Source organism: Patiria miniata, unplaced genomic scaffold (genome assembly GCF_015706575.1).
Source record: "Patiria miniata isolate m_02_andy unplaced genomic scaffold, ASM1570657v1 HiC_scaffold_18, whole genome shotgun sequence".
Lineage (NCBI taxonomy): Eukaryota > Metazoa > Echinodermata > Asteroidea > Valvatida > Asterinidae > Patiria > Patiria miniata.
The window spans coordinates 5,800,202-5,818,471 of record NW_024037056.1 but is presented as its reverse complement, the minus strand read 5'-3'; the positions used below and the strand labels follow the sequence as shown (position 1 = coordinate 5,818,471).

Sequence of the window (18,270 nt, the reverse complement as noted above, 5' to 3'; positions counted from 1 at the left end):
CTGTGGACAGAACTTTAAAACGATGGTTGTGTTTAAAACTCAGCAACGCCGCAAAGTACATGAGTGATTTGGATTATTCTTGTACTAAAAGAAAGCGTATGAATTGGGCTTTCATATCCTAGATTTTAAAGGTGCTACATGCAGAACTTAACTAAAATAATAGTCCCAACATTTGGGTTTTGTTTTTATTTACTCGCCCAGTACAGTGCTTATTACATTGGTCAAGGCCAAAACCTGATTTAAAGGCAGTTTGAAATTTCTGTACCTCCGGCCGTTGAGTTCGAGGGATGCCTTACCTATGAACCCTGCATCCGCGTCTGAGAGTTGCCCAGCAAGACACCCGACTCCACAATACTGTAAAAACAGGTGGATTCAGGACATTGAGGGTGGTTACTGATGTCATTCTAAGTCTCTCTCACACCTTTTCTCCACCAGCCATCCAGTGCGAGGGATGCCTCACCTACGAGCCTTGCATCCCAGTCTGTGAGTCGTCGTGTGAGAATCAGCCGTTTGTCCTCCCTGACGGCGTCTGTGTGGACACCTGTGTGGATGGCTGCGCATGCCCGCCGGGTACTTACTTACACAACGACGAATGCGTGGAGGAATGCCCATCGCCTACCACAGTGGTAACGAGTCTACCTTTGTCGATTACCTATGAACGGTTTTAAGCCCAAAATCTCCCAGCCCTGTCCGTGGTTCTTTAACAGTTAAAAGAAAAGGTAAAGTGGACGAACCTGTGCTCAAAGGAACAGAGTGCCCATCTCTCTTTCAAAGTGATTGGGCCAGACTCAAGTCCATGAAATACTGCTGTGGGGGGATCGCCACACCTCCTCCACAGCGAGTCTGTTACCTTCCCAGCATTGAGTTATGCCGGTACCCATTTAACACCTGGGTTGAGAGGCGTAATTGAGGTAAAGCGCCTTGCTCAAGGGCACAACACGTATGGCCACGGCGGGGCTCGAACCCACAATCTCAGGATCATGAATCCTTTGCTGTACTGCAAGACCACACATGTCCCTTAAACAAACTCTTTAACAGTTTTTTTTTTTATTGATATCTTTCTGGTAATGAAACTAAGGATTCCTAAAAAGTGCCCTAGGCACTGTAGCTCACAAGCCTGAAGAAACCTGTAGACAGAAGACAGTGAGAAGAAATACATTTTTAGAGGTGGAAGGAGAACCCCAGAAGAATATTCTGGGGAAACCCACGGAATCAGGTAGGGACTGAAAACCCAATCCACATGTGGACCAGGGCGAGGAAAGTAACCTCTGCACCAGCCTGGCAGGGACTCCCTGTTGATCAGTTTTGACACAAACATTTGACCGTATTTCACCTCACTGGCACGCCACTCAAATGATAGGTCTTGTCCTCCCCTTTTAATTTGATACCACATTTGAGGCTGTAATGCCTGTAGTTCTGAAAATTTCATAAAGTTTCCACTTTTCAGCTGTGTCCACTTTTGCGTGGAATTGCCCATTTGCATTTTGGTAATTTGATATACAAATATTGAGTGGCTCAGCGTGGAATGGGAGGAATATTATTGCAAGGTAAAATCTGGACTTTGCCGAGTGAACTGGAAAAGTCCAGATTTTACCGAGCGATAACATTCCTCCCATTTCACAATTTAAAGCCACTCAATATTTGTGTTATATAACTGACATATAGATCCTTGTCATTTGATATATTTGAACTTTTATTTCAATACAAAACTGGAAAAAAATGTATTTCTCTCTTCCAAACCACCCTTTCACGAAAATGTTTGAAGCCAACGCTGTAGCGCCGGCTCTTTGGAACAATATGCGCAACGCTGAACGTGCACACCAGCATGTATTTGCACACAAATACCGCGTCATGGAACAAGGATGATCCTAACTGTTGAATAGTATTTCCCATTCCCCATGGGCGGATAGTACTTTTTGAGCCGCGGCGTGAATGGGAGCAATAACGAATTTCACATGATGTGTGTTCCACCAATCAAATGACAAGGATCTGTATGTCGGTTATATAAACCATAATATTTCAGTTATAATGAAATGTTTCTGTCCATCTAAAAATCTTGCCCAAATTGTTTTCACCTAGGACCTTTTAGTGCATGCTGTGTTCTTAACAACATTTGGGTTTTGTTTTTCTCTGACGTCCAGCTACCACCGACCACTGTACCACCTACAACTATTTCCGAGACACCACCGCCACCACCCCCACCACCACAAATATGTAAGAACCCTTTTTTTATCAAATTTTAAGGGGCATTACGTGAAACTCCCATTTGCCAAAACCCCTGAACTGTACCTACCGATTTCACTGTGACTCTTATCAGCTGTTATCAGTAAAGTAATTATAAGATAAACACTTACCCTGGCACCCACTTCCCCAGGGCCAGTGACCATGAGCTGGTGGTGTCAAATAACGGAAACCTTGAAGAGCATGGCTGAAGTCGGACTGTTTCTTATTTGATATCTCGAGATATATTTGATCGATTTTTATGATTCAAAGTTGCTCACATAATAACTTGTGACACTTTTCCAAATACTTTACATTATAAACAAGAACCTAGTAGACTTTGGTAGATATTTTTTGTCAGTAAGCTCACAGGCAGAGGCACCATACACCACCTGTTCACGGCTCGTTAACTCTTGATCAGATAAGAGAGATCGCGTTGAAAGCTGCTGAATCTGAAATCGGTAGGTACGACCCGAGTTTGTCATAGGCAAACTCGGGTCTAGCTCAAATGGGAGATTCACGTAATGGAATATACAACATTTGCTTTTGTTGTAATTTTCAAAATGGATGGATTCTGGGGTCAGTACTTTATAGCAAATATTGTGACACTGACTAGTTTCAAGTTTTGTGTTTGTAGATGCTGGAAAAACCAAGAAAAAGAATCATGTTCCTGCAGTCTGGTTCCCTGACCCCACTTACAATGAAACAGAATTTCTCAAGCTTCGTGTGTGTTTTTAGCACATTGTGAAAAGGGCCAAAGCATGAGGAAAATTCTCACGGCTTGTGAATTTTTTTCTGAAGAGGGAACAACGTTTCTCGGGGGTTGTTAGTTTTTGGGATTGCGTGGAAGTCTTTTACAAACATGATTGTTACAATGATCAATACCTGATTTATAAATTAATCACATATTGTGACAACCATTCTCTTCAGGCGAATGCTGGGGCTACGGCGATCCTCACTACTTTGACTTCAACAACGTAGAGTTTGACGACCAAGGCCTCTGCACCTACGTCTTAGCCAAGGATACTCAGGAGCCGCCACGATTCGTGATCCTCATACACAACATTGAGTGTGGTCTGTTCCCAGGAACCACCTGCCCCAGGGAGATAGAGATCCTGTATGATGGCCACCGGATCAGGATGTTGGCTGAGAGGAACGATCAAGGGGTAGGTTTCATAAAGACATGGGTAGGTCATGTTACCAGTCGGTGTTAATCACTGATTGGCACACTTTTGGGTTTTTTATCCCCCTGGCTGTAAGCCGGAGGGGGATATTGCGATAGCGTATTCCTTCTGTGTGTATGTATGTATGTATAAGTTATGAAAACAAAAGTTAAAGCAGTACTCACCGGGAATTATTCTGGCTGAATTTTCGGCCCCGCTGAGCTTTTATTGGAGCTATGACTGTTTGAATGCGGAAAAATCCACATTCAAACCGCCTGGCGTGAGCGTTCCAAGCTTGTAGATGATGCATTGTTCCATCTCCAAGAGCTGGGCGTTCACGCATGTTGTCACACGTGTGTGGTGGCTTGGAGAATGGGTGCGCCACAGGGTGTCCGGGGAGATTGAGTTGGACACTTCGAAGGTGCTCAGTATATCGGTCAGTCAAACGATGCTTCGTTTCGCCGATGTAGTGTCCATAATGTAGTTAGTGCCATAATCAATCCGTGCCAAGTTTTGTTCCAACCACTCAGGGAGAAATTTTCCAATCTGTCTTTTTTCCAATTTCAGGAATATCAAGTCGTCATTGATGGCACCACCCACACTCTACCCATCGAAACCTACGACTCCTTCACGGTCACCGAGGCCGGACTGTACATGTTGTTTTATGCTCCAAGCATCGCCTTGCAGGTCCGTTACCTTCCCATGGATCTGCACTACTTCAAGGTGGAGATTCCTCAGGCCATCTACTACAACAGCACGGAGGGTCTTTGTGGTGAGTTTATGCCGTCAATTCACAGTACTATGCACCATCAAGCACTTGCTTGACATGTCAGTTTTCAAATTGTTGACATCTTGATTAACCCCTTAAGCACGGGTTATAATGGGGACATTCCTCCACACATAGAGCAAGTGGCCCGCATGACTGCACAGCCTTTGTGTGGTAGCGGGACTGCACAAAAGCAGCAGCTGTGGAACTACCCACTAGCCGTGTGCCACGGCATACCACAGCTGGCAACTGCATTCCAATGAGGATTAGCGGCCGCGGCCATGACCGCTTCCCGAGCTCATGGGGTTAAAGACCATGTGCCCAGTGACGTCATACCGACAGGTAATAACTGCTGGGCAACCAAAACATTTAAAGGAGCATTCTGGCCTGAAATCCTGAAAATATAACCCGCCGCCGCGATAACCCGCTGCCATAAGAGGGCGCTATCACGGCCAACCAATATCACCCACGAACCTGTTGGAACAACATCTAGGCCAATTCTTATTGGTTATGTGATGCGCGCGCACCTGTTTGGCCTAATATATGCAGTGCGCAATTCAAAAAATCCATAGTAGTTCCGAAGCAAACTCTCAAATTTCTTCCAGTAGGTTAAAAGATGCAGCAAGACTTTTGTGCAACTTCACTGGTCAGCTCTTTTGTTGTGTGTAGTGTGTATGGGACTGAAAATGGACCGTAATTGCCTGCAGAAGTCGCGGATGTGCACTAGTTACCCCCATTTATCGGTGGTAGATTTTAGGAGTTGGCCTAGATGTAGCTACTGACCAGTTCGTGGGTGATATTGGTCAGTCTTGATAACCCCTTCTCTTAGCGATAAGTGTTACTGGGTTCTTTAACATGCTTTACACAACACGGCTTTACGTCCCATCCAAAGGAGGAAGCAATAAAGTGTCTTGCTCAAGAGCACAAGCACCATGTTCCCATGGTCAGGATTCGAACCCATGCACCACGGCACATGAGTCAAACACTGTAACCATCGGACCACAGCACCCCATGGATTGGTTTTTATTCTCTTCTTTTTTTTTTATTCAGGAAACTGCGGTAATCCTCTACCCACCTGTGAGGAGACGGGCACCTGTTGTGATTGGCTGGCTCCGCCGTCCACACCCGCCGATTGCGGCTGTGATGTCGAGCCGACAGAATGCGTCCCTGGCCCCGATGTCATTGAGTGGTACGAGTGAAATTCCCTGTTACACGCAGGGTTCGACCTTAGCGGTAGTCCACTCGCCATATGCGAGTAAAAACAGCGGCGGACTAGTCAAAACCATTCTCTAAGTAGTCGGCCTGGCGAGTCAAAATTATTGCAAATAACAATGGGTGCGTTTGAGTAGCTCACCCGGATCGACTCGGGTAAAGGCAGACGGGTTAGCCATGACAGCTGGGCTAATCGAACGCTCAACCACGGGCCATCAAGATCCTCACGTGATGTCTGTAGCCGTGGCTGTAGCCACTGACAAAATGTCCGTTTCGGATTGGGTCTTAGTTGTAGATTCACTGCTTTTGAGTCAATTGCTGTACTACAGTGGAACACCGCTATAACAAACATCGTGTCGACTATTGAACACGTGTCGACTATTGAATTATGTAATTACACAGTTTTTTCTAGCTTACTACCTACAGCAATGAGTGGCTTCCCCCTTCTATTCCTTGGGGAAATAATAGCCACTTGTCGCTCTTCTGTTGACAATTTGTGGTACGTTTTGTACACAAAAATCAGGAGCCAAGGGCGATGATCGGTATAGCAGAATGTTCAGTATAGCCGAATGTTCAGTATAGCGGTGTTCAGTATAGCGGTGTTCAGTATAGCGGTGTTCAGTATAGCGGTGTTCAGTATAGCACTGTTCAGTATAGCGGTGTTCAGTATAGCGGTGTTCAGTATAGCGGTGTTCAGTATAGCGGAGTTCAGTATAGCGGTGTTCAGTATAGCGGTGTTCAGTATAGCACTGTTCAGTATAGCGGAGTTCAGTATAGCGGTGTTCAGTATAGCGGTGTTCAGTATAGCGGTGTTCAGTATAGCGGTGTTCAGTATAGCGGAGTTCAGTATAGCGGTGTTCAGAATAGCGGTGTTCAGAATAGCGGTGTTCAGTATAGCGGTGTTCAGTATAGCGGTGTTCAGTGTAGCGGTGTTCAGTGTAGCGGTGTTCAGTGTAGCGGTGTTCAGTATAGCGGTGTTCAGTATAGCGGTGTTCAGTATAGCGGTGTTCAGTATAGCGGTGTTCAGTATAGCGGTGTTCAGTATAGCGGTGTTCAGTATAGCGGTGTTCAGTATAGCGACTTTCCACTCTACCTGTAAATGCACACCCCTTCTGCCAACCTCACTAAACTGATGTAAAATTGAATATATTCTATTTTTACTTTTCCTTCTGCAGGTGCGACAAACTATATGAGGACATGTTTAGTGAATGTCACGACGTCCTTGACCCGCACGACTTCTACAAGAACTGTCTGTACAACAACTGTTACGGCGATAAGCCGACGTGTTGGGATTTCGAGGCTTATGTCGCAGAGTGCTCGGCGATGGGTATCTGTATCGACTGGCGGGAGGACGACTTCTGTCGTAAGTTTGCCGTTCGTCATATTTCTTTGAGTCTGTAAATAAATGATACTATTTGCAACTTGTATAACGTTTGATTCTAAAATAAATAGAAGGGAAAAAAGGGCAAGCTCAGTGGTTGAGTGATAAGACATCTGCGCTATGAGCAGGAGGTCATGGGTTCGAGTCCCACCCAATTAAGCTTGTTTGTTTTTTTCTCGCAAGTCCTCGGACAACACTGTAAAGGGGGCAAACCTGTGTTAACAGGAACAGAGTGCCCATCTCTCTTTCGAGGCAATTGGACAAGAAATCACACGCTGCTGTGGGGATTGCCACACCTCCTCCACAGCGAGTCTGTTACCTTCCCAGCATTGAATAATGCCGGTACCCGTTTAACACCTGGGTTGGGCGGTGTAATTGAGGTAAAGTGCCTTACTCAAGGGCACGACATGCACAGCCACGTCGGGGCTTGAACCCACAATCTAATGATCATGGATCCTGTGCTCCACCGCTAGACCACACAGGCCCGTAAACAGTGCATACAGTGTTTTTTAATAAAAAAAGTCGGCGAAGGGAAACCTACATAAACTCAAAATTTACATTAGAAACTTGATCTCTTTTTCGACAGCTTACGACTGCACGACTGATGAGACACACTACCGAGAGTGTGCCTGCCCAGACGACATCTACACCAGCTGCTACCCCTGGGATAAGGAACCGCAACTGTGCGACATGGAACCGGTGTCTGGCTGCTTCTGTGACGAGGGGACCATGGACAATGGCAACGGAACCTGTATACCCTGTCGTAAGTATAGAGCTCTGGACTTGATCTCTCAGGATTTAGATTTCCCAAGCTGTGATAATTACAAAGCTGATCAAAAATATTAGCAGGACCTTTGTTTGGGACCCTCCAACTTTTTTTTAATTTGATCAACGATCCTGAAACAATAAACCGAAATCATGGCCTCTCTGAGTGAGGGAAAGCAACAATCTGACAGTTTAAGAGACTTTATTGGTTGCTGAGTTTCGTGATGATTTTTTCATCTTTAAGGTTGAATTGGCCAAGCTCACAAGAAATCAGAGACTCAGCAAGCACACGCAGTCATGTTTTACTATACTCCAGAGGACAATGCTTTGTGTTTCCCCTTGTCCCTGTAATATAACACTTTCCAATAAGCTGAGCACACAAACTTACTACAGAGGACCGTTTCCAACAAAAGACCCAACTCCCGAGGACTGAAAGGATCGTTGCTTTCCCTTTGTGTATTGGTTTTTGCCGGTTGTGTAGAACACGTACACCTTATTTTTGCACGAGTGCTTAATAAACTTCAAGCCTGTGTCTTGATATTAAAACTCATTCACAGCTAAAAAGCTTATTTTGTGTAAAGTACCTCAAGTAAGAGCTGTTTTTGGATACCATCATTTACCTTGGTCTTGTTCTTTTCTAATTGGCAGCCACTGTTCTCCCCACGACACGTGCCAGGACGACTGTTGTTTATACCACCGAGCCTGTCCAACCCACAACTGTCGAATCTACTCCACCACCACCAGAAACCACAACAGAGAAATCCACACTACCAGGTCCTACCACACAACCACATCAACCAACAACTGCTGAATCCACTCAGCCAGCTTCTACTACAGTCGAATCCACTTTTCCACCATCCACAACTCCTCCTCGACCTACGACAGCAGAATCCACCCCTCCAGCTCCTACTACGGCTGAATCAACTCCTTCTGCGTCAACTACTGTCGAGTCCACCCCTCCAGAATCCTCAACTGTTGAGTCAACTCCTCCTCAACCAACGACAGCAGAATCCACACCTCCACGACCCACTACCGCAGAATCCACCCCTCCAGCTCCTACAACTGCCGAGTCAACCCCTGCTGCATCCACAACTATTGAGTCAACTCCTCCAGAATCCACAACTGTTGAGTCAACTCCTCCGCGACCCACAACAGCAGAATCAACCCCTCCTGCTCCTACTACTGTTATAGAAACTCCCCCAGCTCCTACAACTGCTGAGTCAACCCCTCCTGCATCCACTACTGTGGAGTCTACCCCTCCAGAATCCACAACTGTTGAATCAACTCCTCCAGAATCTACTACAGTGGAGTCTACTCCTCCAGCATCCACTACTATTGAGTCAACTCCTCCGCGACCCACAACAGCAGAATCCACACCTCCACGACCCACCACAGCAGAATCCACTCCTCCAGCTCCTACAACTGTAGAATCAACTCCTGCAGAATCCACAACAGTAGAATCAACTCCTCCGGAGTCTACAACTGTGGAATCCACTCCTCCAGAATCCACTACAGTGGAGTCCACTCCTCCAGCATTGACTACTGTTGAGTCAACTCCTCCACGACCCACAACAGCAGAATCCACACCTCCACAACCCACTACAGCAGAGTCCACTCCTCCAGCTCCCACTACTGTTGAATCAACTCCTCCAGCTCCTACAACTGTGGAATCAACTCCACCAGAATCAACAACTGTCGAATCAACTCCTCCAGAGTCTACCACTGTGGAATCCACTCCTCCACCATCCACAACAGTTGAGTCTACTCCTCCAGCTCCCACTACTGTAGAGTCAACACCTCCACGACCCACAACCGCAGAATCGACCCCTCCTGCTCCTACTACTGTTATAGAAACTCCCCCAGCTCCTACAACTGCTGAGTCAACCCCTCCTGCATCCACTACTGTGGAGTCTACCCCTCCAGAATCCACAACTGTTGAATCAACTCCTCCAGAGTCGACAACAGTAGAGTCCACACCTCCAGCATCAACTACTGTCGAGTCAACGCCACCTGCTCCCACAACTGTGGAGTCTACACCTCCACAACCCACAACAGTAGAATCCACACCACCAGCTCCTACGACTGTGGAATCAACTCCTCCAGAATTCACTACTGTGGAGTCAACTCCTCCACAACCCACAACAGTAGAATCCACACCACCAGCTCCTACGACTGTGGAATCAACTCCTCCAGAATTCACTACTGTGGAGTCAACTCCTCCACAACCCACAACAGTAGAATCCACACCACCAGCTCCTACGACTGTGGAATCAACTCCTCCAGAATCCACTACTGTGGAGTCAACTTCTCCAGAGTCCACAACTGTGGAGTCCACACCTCCACCGTCAACAACAGTAGAATCCACTCCTCCAGAATCTACGACTGTTGAATCCACACCTCCAGAATCAACAACTTCTGAAGTGACCACTGTGGAATCAACGCAGGCACCCACGACAGTTGTTACAACAGTTGTCAGCACCACTGAGCAGTCAACCACTCCAGAAGTCGTTGAATCTACTACAGTTGTAGAACCAACCACAACCGGTAAGCAATGGAAGTAATTTTATTTTACTCTAGAACAAAAACATTGTGTAATGTTTGTGCCAAGTCTGGATTGTATGTGTTTATATTAAGGAGCTTTGTCTCTGAACAGTGTGATCATAAATTGGTCTTCCGATATTAATTGATTGGACCTCAGTCTATAAGATTGTGTGACAAACAAAATATATTATTAAGACAAAATATAAAACAGCCTACATACTTGGAAAAGTAATCTTACCTTTTTTAAGTAAGTAATTCTTACCTTTTTATGGTCTTTGAAATTTGTTCCGCAGAATGTATTCCAGGCCACCAGACGGTCTGCAAATGGAGCGCCTATCTGGATGACGAAAACGGCCAGACCAACGACCAATCCTACGAGTTTGAGTTCATCGCTGACTTCTTGAACAACGAGCAGTACCCGGGAGTCTGTGCGGAGCCTGAAGCCATAGAGTGCGTCCTGGCCCGAGACCACAGCGTGCCGTCTTACATGACTACCCAAGACGTCCAGTGCACCAAGGACCTGGGTCTGGCTTGCTACGACGACGAAGACCAGACGTGTCTGGACTTTGCCATCCGGGTCCAGTGCTGCGAAGAGGAGTATGTCATCTGTGGATCCACCGAGTCCCCGTCCACAACAGTTGAGCCGCCCGAGTCCACAACAATGGTTGAGTCAACCACTTTATTTGGAAGCACAACGGTTAAGTCAACTCCACCGCCTGCCACTACAGAGGAATCCACAACCGTAGAACTACCAACCACAGGTGTGTGAGAAAAGTACTTAAAAAGGCAAAGAAGAAACAAAGCAGAAGTAAGCATTAGTTTAACTCCACAAAACGAAAACGAAATCGCAAACAATCATTGTGTGGTGTTGCCTGTGGCAAACAAATACAACACTTGTTTGGACAAAAGGCAAGCTCGTGTAAGTGGCTTTCACTGTTGATGCTGTTGATGTCCTGGAGAAATACATCTTGGCGACTGCAAAGATGTTCAGCTGGCCTCCAAAAATGAAAGGAAAGAAATACTTTTAAAAATGGTTCTCGCCTGAAAGTCTCTGCATCCATCTTCTACAAATTCATTCCCAATTGTTTGTTTTTTTAACCTCCAGCTTGCGTTCCTCATTACGAGCAGTACTGCAAGTGGACCCGTTACTACGACGACAGCGACAGTCCCCACGGCGACTTTGAGGTCCTGGGAGACCTCCTGGATGCCCATCCGGGAGAGCTCTGCGAGAATCCGACGGAGGTGGAGTGCGTCTTGAGCTCCGATCACAGTGTCAGCGCTCACCAGACAGGCCAGAACTACACCTGTCTTCCCAACGTCGGATTCCTCTGTCTGGACTTCGCCAACAATCGCCGCCAGCCCTACGAGTGCTACGATTACGCCGTACGCTTCCAGTGCTGTGTGAGTGTCTTCGTGCCGTGTGGCACTGAGGAGGCACCGACAACAGAGCCTGAGGTTCCGACGACTAAACCAGCTCCTACAACCGAGCCAGCACCTACGACAGAGGAGTCCACCACTGGTAAGATGAGGTTTTTATCAGCCTCACACTCTGAAGTCACTTCCTACCTGAAGGTTTCCTTCAACTTATGATTGAAATAATCTAAGAATGTAAAGGTACACCTCTCCCTAATCTAAGATAGTGTTATAGTACACTCCATTACATGTCCATCCCATGTCCATCACAAGTCCGTCACAAGTCCGTCACAAGTCCATCACAAGTCCATCACAAGTCCATCACAAGTCTGTCACAAGTCTGTCACAAGTCTGTAACAAGTCCATCACAAGTCTGTAACAAGTCCATCACAAGTCTGTAACAAGTCCATCACAAGTCCATCACAAGTCTGTCACAAGTCTGTCACAAGTCTGTAACAAGTCCATCACAAGTCTGTAACAAGTCCATCACAAGTCCATCCCAAGTCCGTCACAAGTCAATCACAAGTCCGTCACAAGCTCGTCACAAGTCCATCACAAGTCTGTAACAAGTCCATCACAAGTCTGTAACAAGTCCATCACAAGTCCATCACAAGTTCATCACAAGTCCGTAACGTAATTTAAACGGAACTGTCACAAACCCATTCCTTCATTATCCATCCCCTGTTACTTGTAACGGGACATGGAACTTGTCATGGGACTTGTGTTGGACTTCAAAACAACACTACGTGCTTCCTTTCAATTTATGACTCAGATAACTCATAAAGAACATAAATCCACACCTCTTAATCTAAGAAAATAGGTAGTACTGTCCATTTTCAGAGAGCTGCCACCACATTTGTTTGAGTTTATCCGTTATTCTGTATACCCGTTCATTTGGCCTCAAATCCCAAGCACCTTGCCATGTTGGGCCAAGTTCGCGCAAGGACTATAGTTGACCAATGGTTAACTAACGTTTGCCCGAACTCTGTCTAGTCGACGGTGGTTGACTACGCTAGTCAACTATTTGGAACCAGCCTACTGGGGTTGGTTGCTTCGCTGGTAACCAATAGCCGCGCGCATTCATAACGCTATCAGAGAGCCAGGATCCAGAAGTTTTGCGATGACACTTTGACCAGCGTTTGACTAGAGACGTTCGCACGTTGCTATTAGTGCGCAGGCGTAAGGTACGTCACAAATCAACCACTAGTCGACTAATGGTCCTTGCCCGAACTTGGCCTTGGCTTACACCTGGATAAAAACAGAGAAGGATTTTTAACAGGAGGCTGTTCCCTTTAAACACAGAATGCGTGGACGTGATTGAGAAGTCTTGCGAGTGGACTCCCTGGTTGGATGATGAGGAAGACAAGGTGGGACCTCTTGGCGAGTTTGAGCTCATCTCCACCTATCGGGAGGAGTACGACATTTGCGACACAGTTGCCAACATTGAATGTGTGCTCAAGTCACAGCCGAGCGTTCACTCAAATGAGACAGGCCAGGTGTGTAATTAATTTAAGATGTTTTGTCAGTAACTTATTCCCAAAACTGTGACAACAGACCAAGAATAATAAACCAGTATTTTAAAAACATGACTTGTTGAGAATTGTTTTGCACTTAAGAGAAAGTGAAAAAGAGAGCATGCAAAATCATTTTAGGTAAAAATTACATTTCATATAAAAAGATGCAGTTAATGAGTGTGGAATCGAAACTCGTTCTGATCGAAGGCAAGCCCATTGCCATAAATGTGCTCAGACATTGGCCAATTGCAATATCATGCTATGTCTGGGTCTGTTGTGTAAAAGTAAAAGTAAAGTCTGTCCCGAGCCAATGTGGCTCATTTGGCCGGCGTTTATCTCCGGTTTCAGTAGCATGAAACAACTGAGAATATTTCTACTCCCCCTGGATGGGATGCTAGTCCATCGCAGGTTACTCCCCAGCTAATGCCGGTACCCATTTATACTCCTGGGTGGAGAAGGGCAAGTAGGGGTGAAGTGGCTTGCCCAAGGACACAATATATGACCAGCGGCTGGATTCGAACCCCGGACCCTCTGATCATGAGTCACAAACCCTAACAACTAGGCCACACACTCCCACAAGGGTCTATTGTGTACTTGGTGCAATATCTTATTAGTGGTGGCTGTGCCATCTTTTAAGGTCAAGTTTATCAATTTTATCAATTAATCTTACTTCATTCCAGTGTGTGCAGTTTCTTTCATTGTGTTTTGTTATTTTGGCTGGACCATTACTTTTGCCTGTTTTCTTTTTTTATATTTGGACTATATTATTGTGTATTTTTTTAAATGTTTTTTTATTTTATCTTTCCTGCAATTTGGCCTGAGAGCCACAAGTTGAATGAAAATAAACCAATATAAAAAAAAAAAACCATTAATATTTTTGGGAAGATTTTTGGTCTTGGCGAAGTAAAGTATCTTTTGTAGCTATCCGCTACATATTGATAAATTCTCATGCCAAAGAGGAGACGTGACATGGTATAGGCCTATTGTCCTGTTCTGTTCTTCAGTTTTGCACAAAGCATATACATGTAGTTATCAATTAAATATCGATATTTTGCCATCTCCTTATAGTGACTTGCATTGACAAAGGCTCTAGTTATTGATAACTAATGATTTTAGTTATCAATAAAATATCAATGTTTCTCCATCTGCAGGTGGTGACGTGCAATGTCGACGAAGGCTTAGTGTGTCTGCACTCTGAGCAGACTGATTTCCCTCCGTTCTGCTTCGACTACAAGATCCGCGTCAGATGCTGCCAGGATATAGTCATCCCATGCAATCCGCAGACAACCCAGCCGGTACCCACTACACTGGTATCCACCACAGAGGACGAGCGGACCACCAAACCGGTGCCCACCACTCCTGAGCCCCAGCACACTACAGAACCAACTACGGAGGGAGAACCAACTACGGAGGGAGTCCCAACTTCGGAACCGGTACCCACCACTGAACAGTCAACGACTGCTGGGCAGGAGCCAACTACAGAAGGACCAGAACCAACCACGAAGGAGGTCCCAACTACACCGGCAGAATCCACAGTTCCTAGCGAGTCAACTACACTTCCTGAATCAACTATTCCTGTTGAGTCAACTACACTTCCGGAATCAACTATCCCTGTTGAGTCCACTACGATTCCGGAATCAACCATTCCAGTGGAGCCGACAACTCGGCCGGTAAAATCAACTACCGAAGTTGAGGGAACAACCGGTGAGTTCCTCTTCATCATTTTTTGACAGACACTAAAGCTTCAGTTGTAGAGGTGGAAGGAAAACCTGAGAAGGATATTCCCTGAAAAAAAAATCCAAAGAATTATGAACCGAAATCCAATTCACATTTTGCCCTTGACGGGATTCGAACCCACGTCACAACGGCGGAAAGTGAGGAAAGTATGACTGAGAATGGAAGTAGTTTTGCGGGTACACCATGGACAAATCTCTTTTGTGACAAAAGTGTCGGCTCTGAAGAGAGCCAGTGTTGAGAATAGGATCTCAATGTTTCAAACACTACACTCTGTTTGTCTTCAGGAGATTGCTGGGTTTGTGCTAGCTGTAGGGTTTATAAGGATCCTGTGAAGTCGTTTGGGTGTAGAGGGAAGGATTAAGGATACCGAGTATGACTGCTCCAACCTGACTTCCCTGTCCATCCTTAATCATGCATTCCTTTGTGTTTTAGTTGCAAGTATCCCAATTAGTTTAGCAGCAACAGGTGCATTTTGTAGCAGGTTGTTTAATTAACGGCTTTGTTCCATCCTCCACAGTCTTTGAACCCACTACTGTGGAATCCACGCCTCCACCAGATGTCTTCACAACTCGGCCCACTGAGCCTTCAACCACGGAGAGCGAATTCACAACACGTAAGTTTCTTGACACAGCATCTGCACCTAAAAAGAAGTTTTAAAACACCGCCATACCACACTTCAATAACAACATCAATTAAAATCATCCGAACTGAAGGTTTCCGTGAATGTCTAATGGTACCGTCTTAAATTACCCGACAAGGGTCAATTGGACATAGCTTGTTAGCACAGAGTTGCTTTATCACAGAATTAGAGTTCCTTTACTACAATGCGACTGTCCAGCGGTTACGGTGTTTAACTCATGAATGATGGTATGTGGGTTCGAACCCTGCCAGTGTCTTGCCCTTGGGCAAGACACTTAACTACAATTGCCTCTCTCCACCAAGGAGTATGAATGGGTACCTGTGAGGGCAGAGGACCGAATTTGTGCGCTGATATCAGCTGCATCATGGTCTCGTGGTCTGACTGGGGGATAATTGTGAAGCGCTTTGAGATTGTTGATACAATGGAAAGTTCTATATAAGCATTACAAGTTACCAGAGCATGTTTTTAGTCAAAACTTCATGTAATGTACACTGCAAGTTACTGCTTCTCCGTTGATTTTTGCCTAAGAATATACATTTTCTGAGCAAAACTTTCTTCCAAGCATCTCAATGAAATTTGTCTCAGAACCACCCCAACTCCATCGCAATCAATCCCCCCATTTCGGTGGATTTTGGGGGAACTTGGTCCTGAAGGCCTAGCGTGACCAAATAATGATGGAGTACGATGGACTTTGGCCTAATATCCTGAAGCAGTGCTAGGGGTATCCGATTGATTTTGCCCAGCTTCCTGTACTGGTATTGTGATAAAAGCCATGTGTAGCAAGTCCATGAATGTCAACCAGTTTGTCAGTGGTGGATTCCATTATGACATGTACAGTTTTGATTGATGGATTTTGACGGACTTGGTCCAGTTCCTAGTATATGCTAGGGAGTTAGGGTTAAATCTTCTGAACCATTTTTTGTCTTACCAGCTTGCAAGCCGATTTACGAGGAAGTCTGTGAGTGGACACCCTGGTTTGACGACGATGACGGCAAAGTCGGCCCGATCGGAGAGTTTGAGCTGATCTCAACCTTCCACGATCAGTACGACTTCTGTCAGGATCCGCGTCAGATACAGTGCGCCCTCAAGTCCGACCACGAGGTGCTCGTCGAAATGACCAAGCAGAACGTGCTGTGTAACCCCGCGGAGGGCTTGATCTGTCTGCATAACGACCAGCCGGATATTCCTCGTTGCTTTGACTACTCCATCCGACTGCGGTGTTGCAACTTTGTGAACATCGGCTGCGGGACAACGCCTGAGCCTCCCGTCACTACAGTTGCCTCCACAACCGAGAGAGCTCCTTCAACTAGTAAGTGAACCTTCTCAAATAGACATCGCCACTTTATATCCTCCAAGTATCAAATAAACCACAGAAGGGAGATTTACTCCTTTTTTTCATAGATCGTTTGTGAAAATATTCCTTCTGGCATGCTGTCATTTTGAAGAAAATAAAAGAAGGCCATTTGAAAAGATGCGTCAAGTGACGCATTTTTGGAAATTTCCATTAGCAGTTGGTGTGTAATTTTAAGAATCCGTGTATGGGTGCGTGCGTAAGCGTTAACACGACGCATACACACGTGCGGTTGCTATTATTCATCAGTTCAGTGTGTGACGTCGCGTAGCTGCAATCAGCTGAATGAGAACATGTCTCAGATGCTGATTTCGGGCGCAATTCAAAATATGACTCGGCAGCTTATGAATTAATTTGAGATCCTAGAATACTGTTTTCTCGAAATATACAGCATTGACCGAGGTAAAACTTCATCAGGTTTAGTTGTTAAGTACCTGTCTTTAGATTTTGAACACATTTGTAGCTTTAAAAAAAAAAAAAAGCACAAATTACAAATAATCTACCCTACCTTTAAATGCCAAGTAGGACACCTTATCAAACTTTTTATCCAACATGGTACGCGGACCACACGTTTTTCACGATCCCTAATCCAAATTTCACTAGACACAACATCACATTTCCTATCCACAAATTTCCGATTGGTACTTACCCGTATCCCCTCCGTTTTCCAGCTGCGCCGCCTCACAACAACGAGGCCTGTCAACCCCTCATGCCCGACAGACCCACCACAATCATCAAGGACGGCTGCTCCACACCGACCCCCGTCTACTTACCGATGTGCCAGGGCCGCTGCGAGTCCTACACTGTCTTCAACGGCTACGAAGCCAACGGTAACGAGTTCTGGAGGAGCATCTGTCGCTGTTGCCGTCCCAGCGCCTTCGAGACGGACTACTTTGAGTTGGTGTGCCCTAACGGTGAGGCGGTGACACTGCCTGTGGAGATCGTGACTGACTGCTCCTGCAAAGAGTTTGAGTGTTAGTCAAATTGGCGGGTATCATCGTAATGCCAAAAATAGATGGAAATCTCACTGATTTTTTGTCAAAAAAACAAACCAAAGTCATAAAATACCACACTCAACAGTAAAGTCTGTGTTACCTAAAGCAACATCCATGGAGTTTACAACTATCAACCTGATGTAAATTTTCATTTTTAAAAAGATATTCTGAGATTTTTCAGATGAAACTCAGTAAAGGACAAATTTTTTTTGTCTGGAAGCAGATTGAAAGTGAAAATTCATAAATAACAAACATTTGAAGCCCGTTTCTGAGCCCAAACTTAGAATATTAGATTTGGATTTGTATTTATAATCAGAAGTCAAAAGTTAGTCCAAGCATAAACCAAAACGCATGTATTTCTTTAAAAAAATATTGCAACCTGACGCCACTTTTTTCTTCATATGTCATCTCAATGAAGATCATTCATTGCAAAAATGATAAAGACATAAATCTGGGACTGAGAAATATTTCCAATTTTGTTAGGAAATACTTAAAAAATATTATTGACTCTCCATAGTCTTTGTACACAATCGCGGAAGTGGCGTCAGGTTGCAACATTTTTTCCTATTTCT

General features: G+C 45.3%; 1 protein-coding gene across 3 annotated transcripts in view; it reads left to right on the top strand.

Moving 5' to 3' along the window:
* LOC119724400 (mucin-5AC-like) overlaps nucleotides 1–18,062 on the top strand; it is a 44,907-nt gene extending 26,845 nt beyond the window's left edge. The window contains exons 20-35 of one of the 3 annotated variants that reach the window (XM_038195440.1): nucleotides 436–626; nucleotides 2,142–2,214; nucleotides 3,151–3,386; nucleotides 3,951–4,155; nucleotides 5,200–5,338; nucleotides 6,537–6,724; nucleotides 7,329–7,505; nucleotides 8,156–9,390; nucleotides 9,541–10,051; nucleotides 10,342–10,809; nucleotides 11,154–11,567; nucleotides 12,764–12,957; nucleotides 14,127–14,679; nucleotides 15,230–15,325; nucleotides 16,284–16,661; nucleotides 17,375–18,062. In XM_038195440.1, coding sequence (XP_038051368.1) covers nucleotides 436–626; nucleotides 2,142–2,214; nucleotides 3,151–3,386; nucleotides 3,951–4,155; nucleotides 5,200–5,338; nucleotides 6,537–6,724; nucleotides 7,329–7,505; nucleotides 8,156–9,390; nucleotides 9,541–10,051; nucleotides 10,342–10,809; nucleotides 11,154–11,567; nucleotides 12,764–12,957; nucleotides 14,127–14,679; nucleotides 15,230–15,325; nucleotides 16,284–16,661; nucleotides 17,375–17,682 — 5,366 coding nt within the window. In that variant the 3' untranslated portion in view covers nucleotides 17,683–18,062. Of the gene's footprint in view, nucleotides 1–435; nucleotides 627–2,141; nucleotides 2,215–3,150; nucleotides 3,387–3,950; nucleotides 4,156–5,199; nucleotides 5,339–6,536; nucleotides 6,725–7,328; nucleotides 7,506–8,155; nucleotides 10,052–10,341; nucleotides 10,810–11,153; nucleotides 11,568–12,763; nucleotides 12,958–14,126; nucleotides 14,680–15,229; nucleotides 15,326–16,283; nucleotides 16,662–17,374 lie in introns of all 3 variants that reach the window. The other 2 variants (XM_038195439.1, XM_038195438.1) reach the window with 2 other exon arrangements.
* The last annotated feature ends 208 nt before the right edge of the window (nucleotides 18,063–18,270 follow it).